The 21,792-nt window shown below is 24.8% G+C and overlaps 2 protein-coding genes across 4 annotated transcripts in view; one reads left to right on the top strand and one right to left on the bottom strand.

Annotated features, from left to right (window-relative positions):
- Window positions 1-6,104: 6,104 nt before the first annotated feature.
- On the bottom strand, window positions 6,105-11,897 carry LOC129962778 (zinc finger protein GFI1 homolog pag-3-like). The gene is made up of 2 exons (XM_056076773.1): window positions 11,888-11,897; window positions 6,105-6,415 (listed from the first exon to the last, which is right to left on the bottom strand). The coding sequence occupies exons 1-2, from the start codon at window positions 11,895-11,897 to the stop codon at window positions 6,105-6,107; spliced, it is 321 nt and encodes a 106-aa protein (XP_055932748.1).
- Window positions 10,234-21,792, top strand: part of LOC129963313 (nuclear pore complex protein Nup214-like) — a 56,627-nt gene continuing 45,068 nt past the window's right edge. For 2 of the 3 annotated variants that reach the window (XM_056077610.1, XM_056077612.1), the window contains exons 1-7: window positions 10,234-10,348; window positions 13,051-13,098; window positions 14,771-14,897; window positions 15,704-15,915; window positions 18,479-18,671; window positions 20,341-20,466; window positions 20,730-20,827. In XM_056077610.1, the coding sequence (XP_055933585.1) occupies window positions 13,063-13,098; window positions 14,771-14,897; window positions 15,704-15,915; window positions 18,479-18,671; window positions 20,341-20,466; window positions 20,730-20,827 (792 nt within the window). In that variant the 5' untranslated portion in view covers window positions 10,234-10,348; window positions 13,051-13,062. Of the gene's footprint in view, window positions 10,349-13,031; window positions 13,099-14,770; window positions 14,898-15,703; window positions 15,916-18,478; window positions 18,672-20,340; window positions 20,467-20,729; window positions 20,828-21,792 lie in introns of all 3 variants that reach the window. The other variant, XM_056077611.1, reaches the window with a different exon arrangement.

A 21,792-nucleotide genomic window follows, 5' to 3' on the forward strand; every position in this document is an offset into this window, starting at 1 on the left:
TTGTTATAAAGTATAAAAAAATATTTTTTATGCATAAAACAAATATTTTTGAGATAAGATTGTAATAATAAAATAACTGAAAGTTCACAGTTTTTAAAAAAAAAAAAGTAAAGAGAGATAGCCTATCTCCTACACTACTAAATAATCATAACTGACCCTAGTGTACCAGCCTGATAAAGTTAAAAAATATATTTGACAAAAATAATCCTGAATAAGTGTTATCACTTTAAATAAATGTAGACAATCATATATTTAAGAACTTAATATCCGACAGAATGCAGAAATAATACAGTATTTAAAATTTTAAAAAAGTATTGGTGAGATTAAATTGAAAATGTGCGATTTTAATAACAGATTATACATCACAAAACAGATGTAAAAAAGATTATCTCATAGAAAAAAAAATGAATGTAAAATTTGTAAACATTTCTGTCAATAACACAAAAAAATTTAATGAACTTTTGATTAGACATATCATTTGGAACTGTGATTCTGAATAAATAAATATGTAATAAATAAAATTAAAATAAATAATTGAAAAAAAAACAACAACCCCGAATTGATTATTTCAAGAACAATGAATTCCCACTGCAGGAAAGTTTGCATACAGCATGAACTTTACAGTCTTAGAATTTGCATTCACTGTTTTGGGAAATCTGATGGTTCCTTCAAAGACAACTGTACACATATATAAATGCCAACAAACCACTGATTATGAGCAAATCAACTTCATGTACTTTATTTCATATTTTGATGAGGCACTAATATTCAATAAATAATAAAAATATATCATTTGAGATTTGTAGTGCTTTGTCTTAGTGGCTTTACCCTGAGAAATTAAAACATGCAATTAAATTTTTTTCAAACACTAAGCAGAAATGTATTACTTACCCAATTTAATGCCTTACTATTAATTCCTTCATGCATGTTAAATATAAATTGTTACAATATTATTTTTATTATTTATTTGGCTTCCTTAAAATGCAAGGAAGACATAAGTTTTGTGTGATTTAAATCAATTTCCTAAAATACAAAAAGATTCATAACATTTTAAGTAATAAAATTACAATTTTAAAAAGCCAAGTTTCAATTTAAAATCAAAGACAATATGGCAAGAAACAATTCAAACATGAACCAAATAAAAATTTATATTTAAATAATTATTCACAATGTAGCTAATTTTTAAATGCATATTCAGGAAAACAAACAAACAAACAAACAAACAAACAAACACACACACACACACACACACACACACACACACACACACACACACACACACACACACACACACACACACACACAATCTAAATGAATAATAGTAACAAATAAGTAAAAAATAAATGTAACATAAATTCCTAAAATTTCAACATAATCACACTAATTTTCCTCTTGAGGAAATCTGCCAATCCATTTCACTACTTTATCAGAGTATATAATTATAAATATCACAATAATATGATTAATTAGATATAAATAGTAAAATAGATTACAAGAAATTCTTACACGGTTTTTCTCATTAAAAGCATAGTAGAGAAAATCATAATGACAAAATTAAAGAGGATATTAATATGCATAATATATCAGGTACATATATAGTTTTTTTCTTCCTGTTTCATTAATAAGAATTGATACATATATTATTTTCCATACTGATTTTAAATCTCATAAATTACTAAAATAATCATCAAATATTAATTTGAATACTGTAAAATATCTCAAAACATATTTCAATAAAATCAATTATTCAATATTATTGATTTATTAGGGTGTCCCAAATGTTTCTTTCTTATTGTGCTATGAATGGCCTAATCTGGTTCTGCTTGTGCAAACATGCAGGCTTATCTATTAGCTGTCTATGTCCCTTGGTGTAAGGACAATAGGCCTTCAACTGTTTCAAAAATGGGACTACACCCCCCCCCCCCTCCAAAAAAAATTCTTTTGTCCATTTGGTGGGATTGGAAAGGCATACTTTTCTACAAGCTCCTTTCTCAAGGTGAAACAATAAATTCTAAGAAATACTATCATCAAATAAATAAATTGAAAGTTGCCATAGCAAAAAAAAAAAAAACAAAAAAAAAAAACAGCCAGAATTAATGAACTGACAAGACGTTTTTCATCATAACAACACGAGACTACATATTGCATCAGTGTGTTAGAGAGAAGCTCTTGCAGTTTGATTGACATGTTTTACTGCATCCTGCATATTCTCCAGATCTCACTCCATCTGATTATTACTTCTTCCTGTCCTTAAAAAATTCTGTTCATGATAAGCATTTTAAATCCATAAAGTGAAATAAAAGCACACCTCGAGGATTATTTCGTGTTCAAAACACAACAATTTTGGAAAGAAGGCATAATGAGGCTTCCTGAGAGATGGAAGAAGGCAATAGAACAAAAGGGTTCTTATATAACAAAATAAATAATATCTTAAACAGTAAATGTTGTATATTCATTTCATATTAGAAATAGAAAAGAAACTTATGGGACACCCTAATAGATTGCTTTACACAAAATAATGAATACTTTTATCTGGGATAGCAATTTGACAATTAGCAATTTCAGTCATAAAAAAAGTAAAAAAGCTGTTATAAAAATAAAGACCTAATGAAACGTAACCATTTACAAGAAAAACAAAATATTTATACTAAGCAAATAGCATTATACTTTCTTTTCAGAAAGAAATAAGAGGAAAAATTCAAAAAAGATTAAGTATGATTGATTTCTTTTCCAACCTGATTATAACAGAAATATTTTTAAAATGAAGTTTTATTAATATTTTTAATACATCATTACCAAACGTTAAACATAAGTATGGATATACAGATATATTAGCAGTATGTTTTTCAATGGCGCAACAGCTGTCAGCAAGGTATGAGGCACTATTATTTGTACTTAGTTTGAGCATGTAAATAAATGCATTGCTCAACAATGGTATTGAGATAGGAATTCATATAAAATGATGCAAAAAGAAAATATTATTAAAAAATGATGTACAACAAGAGAAAAGTAAACTAGTTTCTATGATTCCTTTCAGTTAAAAATGGAATTTGGGTATTTCATAATGATTTCTTGATGACAGCTGATGAGAATTTTTCTATGGAAATGACACAGAAAATGGATATTGATACTTAGAGCATTCAGTGAAATCAATAGCAAGATATAGCTAAACTCACCGAGTTGATATTCTAAATATTATTAGCTATCGGGGGAAAATAATAGCTAACTAGTATAGTTTATAAATAATATTTTATTTTTTTAAAATTTTTCTTTGATAAAAACTTATACCCAAATAATATAATCAGTTTCCCTAACATGTCATATTTTTCATTGAAAACTAATATATAAATAAATAAGCATTGAAATTCATTCATAGAACCCAATATACTTTAGAAAGGGCTTAGGTTGCTAGTCCTTCAATCAATGAGTGTTTACATGCTCTGTAAATTCTTATAAAAAAAAGATCTAAAATATTTCAGTATTTTTTACCTAAATTTGTACTAGAAATTGATGAAAACAGATACATTTCTTAGGATAGTAGTGATATTGAATGAAAACAAATGAATTAACTAGTAGAAAGAAGGGAAAACAAATGAAACTGCGCATATATAAAGATGATTGTATGGATATTACTTTGAGGTAGTTTTTAAAATAGGAAATATATTGCATTTGAAATAAATAACCAATTCTCTTGAAGAAGAATGATTGATTCTTCAAATTCTGAATCAAAGAGAAATAACACATTAAATTATGAATATATACCTGAATATTTGAAATCTACAAACATGGCAATTGTTTTCTTTTTCATTAATAAAAGGCATGAATAAAAAATAGAATGCATGCATAAATCATTTGTATAAGACAAGTCTATCATTTATTGTACTCAGTAGGTATGCGTCGTGTATCTTTTACTAACCAGTTTTAAATTAGTATTTTATCTGTTACTCTCTCAGTAACAAGGAAAAAAAAAAAAAAAAAATCAAAAGTATTACAAAAATTTATAAAACTTTTTAGAGAGATTTTCTCAGTAAAACATTAAAGTAATTTAGGTGATTAAAATAGATAAAAACTTTTTCAATGATACGAAACATAGTAAACAATATATTTATAAAAAAAGCAAAACATCACAAAAACAAACATAAATAAATTATTAATGCTTTGAAAATTCTAATCTACAAAACAACATAAACAAAGAGCAATGGCTTATGCTAACTATATGGCTATAAAGGAGGCACTGGTGTATATAAAACTCATTGACAGAATGCATTTTAATCAGATCATATAAAAATGCTTAGCTATATATAAAAAATGTATACAAATAAAAACTAAACAGTTTTAAAAAGTTTGTATATGAACATAACAGAATTCCACCTATAGGAAAGAAAACAATGTCAATAAGCACAGCATGAAATGCAGTTATGGTGTTGCAACATTAATCTCATAATTCTAATAGTTTATCTGAAATATTTACATGAGAGTTGGCAAGGATATTTACATTATTAAAGCAAAAAGGTATAACATATATTTTACAATACTTTTCATGCAAATTAAATAATTACAAACAGGAAATAAATATCGGATGACCAAATTTCGCCACAGACTATTTTAAATGCAACGTTAAAACTCGACAATTTTTAAAATTTTATTTCAATAATTTTGTTTTAGAAACACATAGTTAACTTATAAATATTTAATTTCTTCATTAAAAAGTGCTTGAACACTTAATTTGGAATTCCCAAATTTAGTAATCTAAATCCCAACATTTTAACTTAAAACAGATACATTTTGGAAAGCAGGGAATTCCTTTCAACAGATATCTGAGAAAAATACTATTTGCCATTAAAGAAAAATCTGCAACTGTAATCATCTTATTAGATATACTGTCTATTAGTGAGAATGTAGATGGGTTCTGAAATTTTTACAAATTCCACAGATTATTCCTTGTTTTTAGTAGCTTAGAACTCGTAGGTTAAAAATTAAACTTTCAATGTACTTAGTTTGCCTTTAAGATATTTTCTTTATTTTTTTAATTGAGTGCTATTGCATATTGTAAGCATTAAAAGTAAATGGATTTTGGAATGAAAAAGACAAATTATTTTACACAATAGTATTTGAAATTATATTAGTTTAAGCATAGTAATATACAAGGTGGTTATAAATTATTGAGCCCATTTTTAGTCACACATAAAATATATAATCATATTCAATCTCACACTTGACCATTACTTCTTCCCAATGATTTTTTTATTTAAGATCATTAATATTATGAACTTTTGTTGCATACATGCAATTTTTATCATACCCACAAAAAGGGGGGGGGGAATCTGAAGAGGTAACATCTGGAGATTTTGAAGTCTAAGGGTGTAGTTCTTCTCCACCAGCCCATAGCTTGGAAATTTTTATTGCAAATAACATTAGATAATGGAATCAAACTGTCAATAGAAAACAGTTAAAACTATTTTGTCATATAAAATAAAATACAATGCGTTTCTTTTTTTCAAATGCATTTTATAATTTAAGACTAACCTGCATATTAAACTTATTCTGAATACTGCATTAACTTAAGAGTAGTTTTTAAACTTATAAAAGTTCAGCTAAAATTTAACCTTAAAGTGCACAGACACAATATTTAGTTAAAAAAATATATGTCAAAACTCATCTACATTCTGTTAAATATTTTAAATTATTTTGTTATATTAAAATTTTTTTAGCTACAAGTGTAAAAAGTATTTATTTCATCTTTTTAAAAAAATAACTCAAGGTCTTCCTAAATAATTAACCTCTTCAATGCATTATTTAAATAAATTTATTATACAGGTACTTATATTAATCAATTTGTACTTTTATACCAGAAAACATTTAATGAACTGTATAAAATAACTTTTCTTACATGCAGATACTTTAACTGGAGTGCATGCAATACAATCCAAACACACAAAAATCAGTAACTATGGTACATATAAGTGAAAATGTTTGCTAAATATATTTGTACTATCAGATGTTTTGAAAACTTCATAAATGAGTTCAATTCTGTGAAGATAGATTATCTCGTACTTACTTCCATATCATGCTTAAATAAAAAATAAAGGACTGCTTAACAGTCATTACTGAATGTGGAAATGGAGAGCCATGTGTTGCTGCATAGACACTTTGTTGTCACAGGATTTTCCACAAATATTACAATCTAAAGGATACCGTTCATCATGCTGCTGTTCATGCTTCTTCATGTTCCCTTTCTGAGTAAAACCTTTACCACAAACTGAACATTTGTATGGCCGTTCACCAGTGTGGGCATTTATGTGATTCTTGAGATTGCTTCTTGTGTGGGCTGCATATGGGCACATATGACACTTGTAAGGCCTCTTGGGATCCTCAGAATCAATGTCATTGAAACGATGGAAAAATCTCTTAAGAGCTACATGGAATAGTAAACATAATAATAATTTAAATTTCATAATAAATAAAAAAAATGATAACTATAACATAAGACATTCATTACTATTTTCAAAATTCTAAAATAAGTAAACTAAAATTATCTATGCTATTATATGTTAAACCTATAAAATAAACAATTATAAATAAAAATAATCAAGATTATCTTAATGTTAATATCATAAGATTAAAGACACTAATATTAAGTATATCAAGATTGAAATCATAGTAAACTGTAACTGTGATGGTTAAAATAGTAAGGAAAAAAATGTTATATATTATAATAAATAATTTCTTATGTAATAACCACATGCCACTAAAGAACATAGTTAATAAATTAATATGTGATTTTTGGTTATTACACAGTGGCATGCAATAAAAACACATAGCCATAAACTTTATCATATTTATTTAAAAAATACAGTTAAGAAAACAATATACAACTATTATATATTTTTGGTAATAATAATATAATAATTTTCTTTTATCAATGAAAATATATTTATTTAAATAAATATTTTAGAAACAAATGGAAAATTTATGAAAACAATAGAAGTCAGGAAAGTAGTTTAAGGAATTCTGTTAGATTAAGAGAGAGATAGAACCCAATATTGAAAAATTTCTCAGTTTAGAAAAAACAAAAACTCTAGAACAATTTTAAAAACATTTGCATAGATCAATAATCTAAAGCTACAATAAGAAAATCAATTAAAAGGTTAGTTTTGGAATTAATATAGAAGCTTATTTCACACAATAAAATTTAACCAGAATTTTAAAAGGGGGGGGGGACAAAAAATGAACAATTTTTTTTTCCCAATCGAATATTTTTATGAGTACAAACCAATATTCTAAATTTCAAAATCTAATTTATTTAAAAAAGAGCATGCATTTTTATTTCCACATTTATTCCTAAATAATGAATATATTTTACCATGAAGCAGCCTTAATTTAATATCTAAAGCATATTTAATACCTATACTATGAAATCTATATATCTATGACATTTGTTTACAATTATTTCCTGTTACAAATTAAAAGAATTTTAAATCTTTTCATACATAGTAGATTTTAAAAATTCAGCACTGAAAATAGGATATCAAACATAATCAGCAATAATTTTTTAACTCTCATTTACTCTTAAAAAAAATACAAATATTAATTTTCAAAATAAATGGAAAAAATATATTTAATGACACTGAAGTTCAAAAAAGAATATTTGCTTATAATATTTCAAACAAAGTCAGAAACAATTTTTTTTTCTTTTACACATTTAACAAAAAATTAGAAATGCAAAGAATAATTGAAATATATATATATATATATTTAAAGACATACAAGTGTAGAAAATGACATTTGCTTAATATTAACTACAACATTTAAAATCGGATAACAAATATTGAAAATTCATTGTGAAACAATAAGGGTACAATCAGAAAACTGCAATAGCTATCATATATAAGTAAAAAAAAAAAAAAAAAAAAAGATTGACAACCTGAAAGAGAAGTAAAAATGCATAATTAATAGAATAAAACAAACACATTATTTATTTAAAATATATGTATGAATTCAAAATCATCTTTTTAAATTCATTATTATGATTTCAATTATAAAAATATGAACAAATAAACATGAATAATGATAACATGAAATATGAAAATTTACTATAATTAAAATACTAATCTGAAATGTATAATAATTTTTTTCTTGTTTATTAATGAATTTCATAACTTGCTACTTTAATAATATCTGTCCTTAATTTGAAAAGGATTTGATATATTCAGAAGGAGGTTTCCATCTAAATTCCCAGCAAAAAGGAAACAAAATCTGTAATTGCATCAAGCATTACATATAATATCTCTTCTAATAACAAAGGAAAATGTGTATGTGTCATTTCATGCTCTACTAGATTATTTGATCTCAAATTTTGATTATAATAAATTTTAGAGGATGTCAATTTGCTAGGTCTGAGTGATTTTTTTGAAAATATTAGAATCATAATTAGTAAAAAATCATGCAAAATTTTAAAATAAAAAAAAGTGTCAATATTAATACACTAATGAAAATAGTATGCATCTATTTCATTCAACAAATCTGACAGTTTAAAAATATTTTTTTAGCAATTTTCAACATTAATTTCATTGTTATAATAAATTGGAGCTTTTTTATTACTTCATCAAATATTTAATTACATAATTTTCTTCCATTGTTGAAAGCAAAAAAAGATGTCATTTATTAATTTCACAGTTTACCAGCAAGAACAGAAAGAAAAGTCTATAATCTTAAATATAAATCCATCTATCTATCTTGGATATAAATCCATAAAAAAAGTCCATATGGACAATTAACAGGACAAGAGTAAGGTTATTAGAACTCTACAACTTTTCTGTCTGTCATAACTTGATGCTTAATAATGCTTTGTTGAGGGGATCATGAACATCAAGTTATGTATATTTAATAGGGATAAAAACATAACTGATATTCCCTATGAATCAGCATGGTAAAGATGGTTGTTAAAAAAATAAAATTACTTTTATTACTACAATAAAGAAAACCATGCTGTTTTAAAGGATGCAACAACAAACATTTTCATGTAAATAAAGATACCCGAATATTACAGTGCTACTACCAATATATGAAAATAAAATTTAAATTTAGAAAATAGATAAATTTAGTCATTATATAAAAAGAACTGTACTATATCTATAAAAATTAAGTGATCAATGTAAAATACATTAAAAATAGATATATTACAAAATACCAGACATTTAAACAATAATAAATCAAATTTTATATATATACAGTTATTTTTTCCATTTGAAATGTTTAGTATTCCAGTAAGCAGACATATTAATGAACATAAATAAAATAATACAATATTTTTATAACATTTTAATTGCAATGAATAAATAAAAATTTGAATAACACTGAATACGTCACATTAAAAATGATGCAGTATAAATGTCAAAGTACATTAGATTGCCGACAACTTTCTGAATAGTTTTGAATGCAATCTTTATTCAATAAATTTTAATTAGCATCAGCAAGTCTGCTATACTTATTTCCCTATTTGGATACTTTAAAATATATCTTTTTCATATCAAAAATCTCCACAAGTGCATTATAAACACAAGACTATATTTTATATTTTAACTGTCAAATCGTATTTCTTAAAATTGCAATCAATTACAAATAAAAAAAATTAATGAAAAATAAAAATTAAGTTTTTTTGTCTATTATTAATTATTAAAACTATATTAAATAACACTGAGGTGAAACCAATAAAAAAAAATAACATGGTTTAATTATATCGAGAATTCGGAGTTGAATGTCAAAAAAATAAAACAAATGCTGAACTTTTCAAGAACAGAGAAGTATAAAATTAATAACAAAAATTAAAATACAGACTGTAAAAAGAAAAAAAAATCAGAATTTTTATTATACAAGCTTTGAACTACGCTTTTATGAAATTGTACACCGATTCAATAACAAAACTAAACACAGAACGCTCCGACTGAAAGGCACGCGAAATTTTTATTGCCATTTTGAACCAAAGAATAAATTGAAAATAAAAATAACCTCACTCCTTTTTTTTTTTTTTTCCTTCTTTCTCTCAGGCTTTATGATAATAATTCTAGATACCGAATAATTTCAATTAAAAAGATCTCAAAAATTCTATCCAATATTTTATGATTCCATTTATTTATTTTTAAAATTCTTAGCTGTTCCTGAGGAAAAAAAAAAATAAATAAAAAAGTTTGGCAATATTGACATATTTTGGAAGGAGCATAATTTGAAGTGAATAGAAATCATAACAATAACGTAAGAAAAGAAACAATTTGGTTTCAATATTGTGTATTGTGAATGTTAAATTCAAAATCATCATACTTCCATTGAAATTCTTTTTGAATTTTTATAGGTATAAACAAAAGAAAGTTGTTATGTTTTTTTCTTTTCTTTCATTGATTAAAGTTATTGCTACTTATAAAATCTTACGTCTATCGTTATATTTTTTAATTGTCTGAGTTTTTACAAAAGTTGATAATTTAAAAACTGCAATATTTATTGTGTAGTTATAACAGCAAACTTAAAAAATATTTTGGAAGCATTTCAATAATCTTTAATTCAAAGTTAATAATCTTTTAATTCAAAGTTACGTCTTTGGATTAAAAGTGTATTGTTCTTTGAAATTTTGCTCGTTGAACGTTTTTTTAATACGATGTTAAATAATATATAATTGGCGATTCAAGAAGGAAAATACATAATTATAAAAATTTCGACGTAGACGCTTTCTATGATTGTAAAATTGTGCAAAATAATTCATATTTTCTTTGCTATTTTAAAAGATTAGACTCACACTATCTAGATCTCATCTTCAAATTTCATATAATTTAGATCTAAAAAAATCTAATAATATTTATTCAATTCAGAAGGTTGACTATTTTTAATTTAAAAAAAAATTATAATGTGAATGGTGATGTGAAATAACGAATTTGTCTCGTGATAAAACATTATTGTCTGGTATTAAAACAATCATAAAAAAGGGTTTCATATAGTAATTTATGTACTCAATATTATTACTTTATTTGCAACTTGTCAAATGAAACTCTTTTTATTATAAATTAGAATGAATCTTAACATGAGAAATTGTAAAATTTTAATTAAAACTTATAACTAGAAAACTTCAAATTTTTATACTTTTTGAAATTTTAATCAAATAAAAGGTAATTTTATAAATAAAATTCCAACTATTGTTTTTAATTACAACTGATGGATCATGAAATAAGATATCAATCTGTTGTTACATATTAATTTATGAGAATAGATATTATGTATCTCATTATGAAAATAGTATAGTACTAGTATTATTATAATTTAATGGAGAATATATTCTCTTGTAAATTTAAGACATATTTTTTAGGGAAATCATGATATTATTCTTATATATGTTTCTTCCTCCTCTCCCTTATTTTATTTTTTGAGTTTAGTTGTTTTAAAACTGTAACTATTTTTATATCTGAACATAAAAATTACCAAAACATGTTATTGTATGTCATGTTACTATTTTGGTACTATTCATATTCAGCAATAAGAAAAATAATAGCATTAAAAACAACTTAACTAATTAAAAAAACAGAATAAATTCTCTTATACTAAAATTGTATACTAATGTTTCTAGGAGAGAAATCGATCTATATGGAATGTCTATTAGACCGAAAAGGTATAAAAAAAATCAATTTATAAATATTGCATAAAACTTAAAGATTATTAAAATCTGAAAATATTTACGAAGAAAAAAAATGTCATAAATTAACTTTGATTGAGAAGAAATGTTGGATGTAACAAAAGCCATTTTAAAGCATGAAAACAAATGATAACTTTTCTGTTTGCCTGATCTGATTTGCCTTCTGGTGCAAAATGTCATTTTTCTGTCATCATTATCAAAATTGTAACATACTTGATACCATTACAGAAGAGTTCAGTATTTTTCTTTACAAGCATAAATACAAATAGCAGGATTGGGTAAATATTACTGGCCCATAGATTTAGGAGCAACTGACTATATGCATTTCAGTTATATAGATTCTGCTTCTGCCTTTGTTGAAAAATTTCCCATCCCTGAGCATTTATTGATGCCTCATTCTTTTAAATTATATCTCTGTTTGCTGATAAAACTTTTGACCTTGTATATACAAATATTTTGTGCCTAAAATTACATGTTTTAAAAAATTGAATAAATTTATTTAAAGAAATTTAAGGAAAATATGAATTAAAAGCTATAATTTTTGTCTGATTGGAGATATTTTAAAATTAATTTTGTCAAACCTCATATTGCAACATTGAAATTGTTAATAGTTTAAATTGTTAATTGTTTAAGTAGATAACATTAAGATTTTTATTCCAAATACATGCAGTTTTTTGGTTCTACATTAAACTAAGCAAATGTGAAATAATAAAAAGATTTGGAATGTTTGATCAAAATTTAATCATTAAGTTATTCAATAACAAAAAATAAAAGTAATGGGAATATTAACAAAAAAAGAATGATAACAATTAATTTTAGTGTTTTTTTGGGGGAGGAATGGGAGGTGGGTGATTACTATATATTTGCAGAACTTAGATTATTTATATAGAATTGTAAATGAAAAAATAAAGAATCTAACTTGCTCAATAATTATTCAAATGCATGCTAATTATATGAATTGTTGCCTATTTATTAATGATAACTAATTTATTAATGATTCATTATGTTTTGCTTCTGACTATATACAAATCTTATGATTAAAATTTGATTTTCAGCTAACTGATAATTATTTTTAATAATTTACCCTTTAATTATTAATTAAAGTTCTATTAGCAAAGGCTTTAATCTTTCTGCATTATAATTTTTATATTATAGTACTTTGTAATAGCATTAAAAATTTTTGATTTCATAATATATGCGGATTACTCTCTTTTTAATACATTTAGATTTAATGCCTTTTTAAAACTTTTATTATGTTATTTTTCTATTCTTACTAAAGTAGTTGTAAAACATTTAAAGCAAATTATAAAAATTCTGTTTTGAAAGTGTATTTAGAAAATTTGTCATAATTGTATAGTTTCTGTTTGATATTTCAGTGGATTTGAAGTATGATAGAGGAAGGGCCTGATCCTAAAGAAGTGGCTGTAAGTTTTATTTAAATTCCATTCTCTTTTGCAAAAATGTATTTGATTATAAAGCATTATAAATTGATACAAATAAGTCACCATGTCTATAAATGTAAAAGCATAGTTGTATCAAGCTTACTACTGAATAATTTAATTGGTTTTCTGTGCATCTTAGGGCTGCAGAAAGGATCTATGCTATTAACTAATCTGTATTTCAAATAAGTTTTTCAAATATAAACTATGCATAGAGTAAATGCATTGCTTTTTAAGCTATATTCTATTAATTTATTTTAATTTCTTTTGAAAACTTTTTAATGCTATCAAAAATATTTGAATGGAGCATAATGAACAGATGACTGAGTTTTTCATTTATTGTCAAATTAAAACTCTAGTTATGGTCAATTTAAATTGAACTTTATGTATCAACAAGGTATTTCTTTTATTATTAGATAAATATGATGAAATATGAAGTAGCAATCATGCTTATGAATAATCATGATTTTGCAGTTATTTTATTAGTAAGATTGTTTTATTAAAATATAATACTATGTATAAATACAGATAAATGATTTCTGTTTTAAATGCGTTTTGATAATTCAATTGTAATAAAACTGTATTCTAAATTGCTGTGGTATTTGAATATATCTGAATTTTATCCCATTTGCCATGCTTAAGCATAATTCAAAGAAAAATGTGTTACATTATTTTTAACTCGATTCAATGAAGATGTTGCTAATAATTCTGACTGTTGATAATTAAAGTAAAAGTGCAATTGTTTTAAGTGAAATTCTTTAAAAAAAAACAATTTTGCTTCAAACAATTGCAAACATTCACTCATTAAAAGTAATTAATCATTTGATATTGATCTCTTTAACATTTGCTATTATTTTTATTGAAATGTAATTAATGGGGTGTAAAAAAACCATATTGAACTTTATCATAATTGTTTCTCTGAGAGAAGAAGAAAAAGGGGGGGGGGAGAAAATAACCGTTTTTTTACAAAAATAGTCAACTGTTTTAAAAAGCACAACTGTCCTTTAATTATGTATCCACTTTGCATCTCATATTCTTTTCTATTTGAAAATATTAGAATATGTCATTATAAATGTGAACATTATAGTAAATGCAAATTAAAAAAAAATTATTTCAAAAAATAATTTGGGAGATGAAACAATAAAATGTAAACTTTTTATAATTGCAATTATTTTCAACAATTGACTTATTTTAAATAACTAAAATACCTACTACTAGCCTGAATAGAATCTTCTTAAGATTATTTTCTAGTTTGTTTCTTCTTACTGCTGTACTAATTGTGATTTCTAATAATTCAGCAAACAGTCAAATTTAAATTCACTTTTAAGCATAGTTTTTTTTAAAAAAATTCTTAGATTGTTTTTAATATAAAAGGTTTGACAATGTTAAGATATGGAGAGATCGATATTTGGATTACATCAGATTTTGAGTTAAAATTATTTTATACTTTCCAGAATGAAGGAAATAAAAAAAAAATGTTTTAATTATTTAATGAGACACAGTCTTGAATGAATTACATTATTATATGCACTTTTAAGACATTATTACTATTGCTGCTAGTCTCTGCCATTATTTTTTTTTATTATTGGTTAAATAATATAACTTGTACATTACAGAAAGACAAAAAAAAAAAAAATGAAACATTTGTTTCTTTCAGAGTTTCCACTTTGTTCAGTTGCGAACATTAAAGCTTGTCAAAAACAATGAACAGGCTCCGAAGGATTTTATTAATGTGATTGCAACTGCAAGTAAATTTGGATTGCTTTTTGTTGGTATAGCCAATGGTAAGTTAAATTATGCTTTAATTCTTTTAAAAATGATGTTGGATAAATGAAGATAATAATTTTTTCAATATAAATAATTATTATACAAAATTTTAAATCAAATAACTCATCAATTTAATATTCATATCAATTTAATGTCAGCTTAAAATTCTTTTTATTGGACAGTGGATTTTTATGTAATTTTTATAGATATGATGTAATTAAGTTTTTCTCCCAAAATTAGTGATTTATCTATGCTATTTCTTGAAAAATTACTACATGTCTTATAATATTAAAGCAAAATCCAGTTCAGATCTTCTAATCATAAATCTTGGTTTGTCCACATTGGACGTTATCAAGTTGTTTCGATTTTTAGATACTAGAATGATTTTGAAGATAAAAGATATCAATTTCATAATATGAATTCTTATGTCCATTTCATGCTGATTTTTAAACTGGAATATCACATGAATGTCTCTCCATTAGTCACACTTTGGCAAATGATATAGCCTGTTGATAGTCAGCTTATGTAGACCAGAATTATTTTTACTATTGTTAATATAAAACAGGTCACATAGACATACTGATTATACTATTGAAAGTGTTACATTATTACCAGCTATTAATAATATTGTGTTAAAAGTGATTGTATAATCTTAAAATTAACATTCTGTTGTGCTATTCTATACTAGTTAATTCTTTTCAAAATAATTTTTTTGTTAGTTTAATCTTAATCAATTTGAACTGAGATCTTAAACAGAATATATAAATTTTAACAGAATATATAAATTTTATTTTTATTGAAAAGTAAATTTTTTCCTTTTTAGGTTTTAAAGTGTTGAAATTAGAAAACGTGCTAGACTTAGATGAGGATAAAGAAAATAAGAGTATTGAAGAAAATTATTTTAGCCAAATTGTGCCTTGTGAATCTCCTGTGTTATTGTCACTTAGTACGGAGCAAAAGACACTAGCTGTATGTCTGGAAAGAAATTCAAAAATTGTGGTTGATTTCTATGATATAGCTGCATTTGCAAATCATGTAAGTGACTAATTTTACTTTTTATATTTCTTTTCAAGATATAAAATTGCATTAAGAATCATAGAAAGATAATAACCAATTATGTTGTCTAATTGTAAATAAAAAACTATTTAATTTATTGAGAATGCAGGATTTTTCTTCTGTTTTTATATTACTGAGAAGGAATAATATAATTCTAAATTCCTAGGCTGAACTTAAAGGAGAAATATATTTACTTACTTGTATATTAAATAAATAATTTTCAGTTAAAAGGGAATACAATTTTCCATATTTTGATTAAAATAAATCAATAAAAAATTATTATAACAAAAAACCTTCCTTTCAATAAGTTGATTAAAACATGTAATTGAAATCAAGTGTGCAAATAATCTTACTAATAAATATCAGTAATTTGGCATAAAAAATACATATATTGTACCTAAGAAACAAATGCTTTATTTGATGAATTAATTATCCTTTATAAATATTGTGATTTCTTTATTGATTTTCTTTGTCAAATATTATAAAACTTATATAAATAAAATTGAAGTGATCTGTTTTTTAGAAGTTGAATTAAGTCTCTTTGCTTTCCCATGAGAAGAAAATATATAACATGAGTAATAATGCATCATTAATACATTTTGTAGCAATCCTGCAAAAGTCTTTTTATTTTTTGTTATAATAAATAATAGAGAGAAAGAAGAGATTGTCACCAAAAAAGGCATTTCATGTTACAAAATGTTTCAAATATTTTTCATTCTGTTGAGCATACATTATAGAGTGGAAAATATAAAATAATAGAAATCTTATTAACAAATGCTTGCTTTAATTATAGAAAGTTTATATAACCTTTCAACAAAGATATTTACATTCTTTTAAAAATAAATAAGCTATTGCCTAATTTTTTCAGAATTTTTTTTTATCAAATATTTTATTCAACCAGTATGTCATTTATAGAAACCAGTGTGTCATTTATAGAAACCAGTGTGTCATTTATAGAAACTAGTGTGTTATTTATAGGAAAACTTTGTATCTTAATATGCTATAGTGTGACAATTTATTAATGTTTCTGAATATTCCTTCCTTTGAATCGCAAACTTTTATGTGATTTGCATATATTTTTTAAAGTCGAAGTTTGTAAATTAATTGCATATTTGTTAAGCTTATTTTTTTATACATTTACTTTTATACCTGTTTTATTTTTGGGCAAAATTATTTAAAAAAAAAAATAGTTTTATTATCATGAGACAAAAATTGCATGTTTTAGTTAACTAATCTCACTTGCATAATTTGACACATCCATGAACCAAAGAATTTTTATTACATTGGCATAATATAAGATATAATTTATTTAGCAGTAGTTAAGTTCTTCTTTCTTGTTAATTGTTCCAAATTTACTAGTGAACAATTATATTATTGTCTACAAATAAAAATATTTATTGTCTTTTAATGCTTTTGATCTTGCTTTGATAGTTGTGCCATGCATGAAAATTAATTCAAAAAGATTGCAAATCGAAGAACTATCTTTAAAATACATATTATGTGATAAAATTGCTTTTACAAAATATTATTGGAAATTTTTAATCTTTATTTTTTCAAAAGTAATTATAATTTCTTACCTGTGTTTAGATGGTATAATGTTATTATTCACTTAAAAAAAAAAGCTCCTCTGTTTTTAATATGGCTGATCTGTTCCTTCATGACTAAAATGTGGCAAAATGCTGTAATGCATTTGCTCTTGCAGAAGGAGTTCAATGAATTTTCGTGGGTCTCAAATTTTAAAAATGTTAAATGAAATTTGAAGTTGAAATTTTTTTTTTTCTAAAGTAGCAGAATTTTTTGTCATTTGAAGGATTTTTAGTTTATTGTGCAATGGGTTAAAGTGAATTCAATTTTGTGTAATTAATTAAATAAAAGAGCAGTTTGTAGTGAGCAGAAAATTCATGAAATGGTGATTGTTCTCAATTGTATAATTTACATACAGTTAGAAAAGATGTTCTTTACATTATGCTTGACACCTCAATAGTAATTCCATGCTATGAACATTCAAATAAATGAGTTTGGGATGGGGATTGATGTATTTGTGCTATAAAATTTCTGTATTTGATGCATTTTTATCCTGTTTTTGCTTTATATATATATATATATATATATATAATCTTTGGGTGAATTCTTTGAACATGGTTTTTCTTTATTAAAATTAACAAATGACTACTAACAATAGATCATTTATTAAAATTGCATTTGGTTTAATTGAAGACCACTTATAAAAAATCCACATTGCTGGTGGGTGAACATTTGAATATTATTTAATTATATATGTAATTTTTATTTTTTATGCAATTATCTTGTAATATAGTGATTTATTTTATATCATAGATATAATTTATGTAATTTATTTTTATTGTAATTAATATTTTTTGGTGTCTTCAGAGGAGAATGCTTTCTTACATTATTTTAAACATCTCACATTTAGAATTCCTATCTGTGAAAAAGTATTATTGCTGAAATATTTTCTTTTTCCTAAATTTATCATAATGTGAACTGAAAAAAAAAATTTAAATTGACCTGACTATGTTTTTAGGATGCAACTCCTGCACCGTTTCAAAATGCCCAATTATCTAGCAGCAACTGCAAGTTGAAAGAATTTCTCTGGAATCCTGTATCTGATGGGATCTTTGCATACTGCCTCAGTGATGGAAGTCTAGGAGTGCAAGAACTTAATGGAATGAATTTATCTGTCTTAGCTAATCTGCCTAATGTTGGAGCTACTGCAGGTTTGTTTGTATTAAGTTGTGTATTTCAAACCAAAGCCACGTACTTATGTTGTTGTTGTTACTTATGGCACTTTATATACAAGTCTGCTGACAAAGTGACTGATTTAAGCCGCCTGGTTTATGCAGTAGCTTCTGAGGGTAAAGACCCCCTGAGCACCTGAGGGCAGAAGTCTGGTGCTCATATGAAGATGACACTCACATACTCGCTTGCATAATCCTTTTTTACAGGGGGGCTCTTTCACACACCTCACAGATAGAACACAAGAGTGAAGAACAATCATGCCCCAACGAGGACTTTAACCCAGGATGCCCAGATCACAGGGAAGACGCGCTACCCTTAGGCCAGACGCAGGCCCAAGTACTTATTGCAGGATTAATTGAATTGTTAATTCAAACCTGTCTTTTACTTTATTAGCATCATGAAACTTATATATACATTTTTGTCTATTATAAATATGATAACAAATAAAGTTTCTTAATTAAAAATAATGGTTAAAATAGTTTTTCATGTCTGTTTCTGTACATTTTTTTTTTTTTTATTTTGATTGTGAGAAGAAATTTCTCAGCTTATAGTATCTGTTATATTACTGAAACCGCATGGCATTTTAAATGAAATTTGTATTTATATTAAAATGAAAATTCATAAACAGTTTCTACTCTGTAGACATCTAAATTATCCTTTTTAGAAATCTAGATCTTCAAATTTTAATCACAAATACTCAGAACATAATGAAGGCTTTATTAAAGGTTAATTGATAGTCATATAATAATTCATTAGTTAATTTTAAACCATTATGTAAAAACAATTATTTTTTGTATTGTTATTTCTATTGAAGGGAACTCTACTTTATAAATTTTGGAATATTGATTTCATAATTTTGTATGGAAAATTGCTTGCTTATTGATTATTCAAATTTGTATAGATTTATGCGTGAAAGAATTTGCCAATGCAACTGTAGAAGAAAATGATTTTTTCTTAATAAACCAACTTTTAAAAGTTATTTTGCCATTTAATTTGTCTTGATTGTCTTCAAAAGCTACAACATTGAAGCTACGTCGTATATCTGGATTTTCATCTGAACTGCAATTATTGCCGTAAAAAAATAAACTCAACTAGTTGCTAGTAACAAATTTTGTAACAGAAATTAGCGATGCAAGTTAATCCAAGTGTTTCCTCATATAGGGAAAGTCTACCTTGTTATTGAATAATTTTGTTTGGTAATGAATATGGAACCATATTTATCTCATACTGGAAGGTTAGACAAAGCGAAAGAATAATGATTGAACAGATATTTTTCATTATGTATCTGAATGTAAAGAGTGCATGTTATGCAATTTTTAAACATAGTAAGCAAAGCTATATGGCTAACATTTAAGTTAAGATCACTTTTCACACCAGTGAAAATGCAACTAATGTAATCTTACTACCATTTTGCCTTTACTAATGAACAAGAACCTGCTTACTCATATAGAATTTTCTCATCCTTATATTTAAGATGTTTATTTTGTCTGAAAATTCCAAAAATATTGTAGATTTATGCTATGATCATGGTAATTTCTTTATTTTTGTGTGAATGAAAAGTTTCAGTTTTTTTTAATACTTTGTGTATTTGAAAAATTTAATGATTGTAATAATTTTAAATTATTGAAGAAATTTCTTTGTTGATAGCTTGTTGGAGTCCTAAGGGTAAACAGCTAGTTGTTGGAAAAAGAGATGGATCTTTCAGCCAATACAAACCAAATCTGCAAGAAGTAAAGAATATTCCAGCACCAAATTTGGATGAAAAATTAATGGGTAAGAATTAAACGAACGAATTTTTATTCTGCTTAGGACAATAATTTTGAAAATTAAATCATAGATTGCTAACAAAATATTTATTTTTCAAATTTGCGATTAAAGTAAATTTTTTTTTCTGTGTCAAATTTGGAAAATTTTGTTTTAGCAAATAGAATAAAATAAAAAGATTTTTTTTTTCCAAAATTTTTTTCTATAAATCAGTTTAACATATTTTATATAAACCAAAACTAACTTTAAAATTGTTCTTTTTATTTACTTAGTTGTTAATATATGTTGGCTGTCTACAACACAGTTTGCTGTCTTATACATGCCACCAGGAAGTGGCGTCTCCCCTTATCTTTTCATAGTGTCCACTCCAGTAAGAATCTTTTTATGTTTAAAACTTTGATAAGAGAAACTAATAAAGTGATTAATTAAAATAGTGAGTTTGTTAATGTATGCATTTTTAACAAACTAAAATTCTAAATTTGAATTTTAAAAAGTGGGCTTAAATTTTCATATTTTCATCTCCTTTTACAATTAAAATATTTTTTGTTGAACTATAATAGGTTTTTATGTTTTCCAAATGCGAAATTTAATTATTTAAAATTTTACAAAGCCTTGGTGATTTTACACTAATTATTTGTTGAATAAAAAAATATTTCATTTTGAAGAATGCCCTAATTCAAATTGAATTAATATGTCAATTTCTATGAATAAGGATATAATTACCTTCATTTATTTCATACTTTTGCTTTTAATTTCAGTTTAATCTGTTATACATCACTTAACATTCATAAACCCCTTTAATGAAGTATTTTCATTTATCGAATTGCAATAGCCATTTAAAGTCATGTTACTTCATACCTCTACTGTTCATTGTGCACCCAATCTCTCCTTATAGAGTCAAGCCCATGATTGTAGTGTCATTAAAAAATAATTGCCAAGTAATCTATTTTCTTGCTCTGTATTGTCTTTTATGGCAATGTAATTTCTGATTCTTCATATAATCTGAACATATAGCAAATTCCTTCAATACAAGAAAATCATGAGATTAAATATTTAATGAAGCAATTAAAATATTTTGAATTCCTTTGTGATAAAGAAAAGGATTGTTTATAATAATTAAAAAAGTATTATGGAAAATAATTTAAAATAATCGAAATTCAGAAAATATTTTCATGGCACTAAATTGGTTTTAATCATTACACTAAAAACAATTTCTCTAATTTTTGTTATAGAAAAATGCCAATTCTTGCTTAATTTTTAATTAAAATTCTAATCAAAGTATCAGAAAATTCATTCCAATTGGAACATTTCTACCTTCCAAATTATATCTGTCCC

Source organism: Argiope bruennichi, chromosome 3 (genome assembly GCF_947563725.1).
Source record: "Argiope bruennichi chromosome 3, qqArgBrue1.1, whole genome shotgun sequence".
Taxonomy (NCBI): Eukaryota; Metazoa; Arthropoda; class Arachnida; order Araneae; family Araneidae; genus Argiope; species Argiope bruennichi.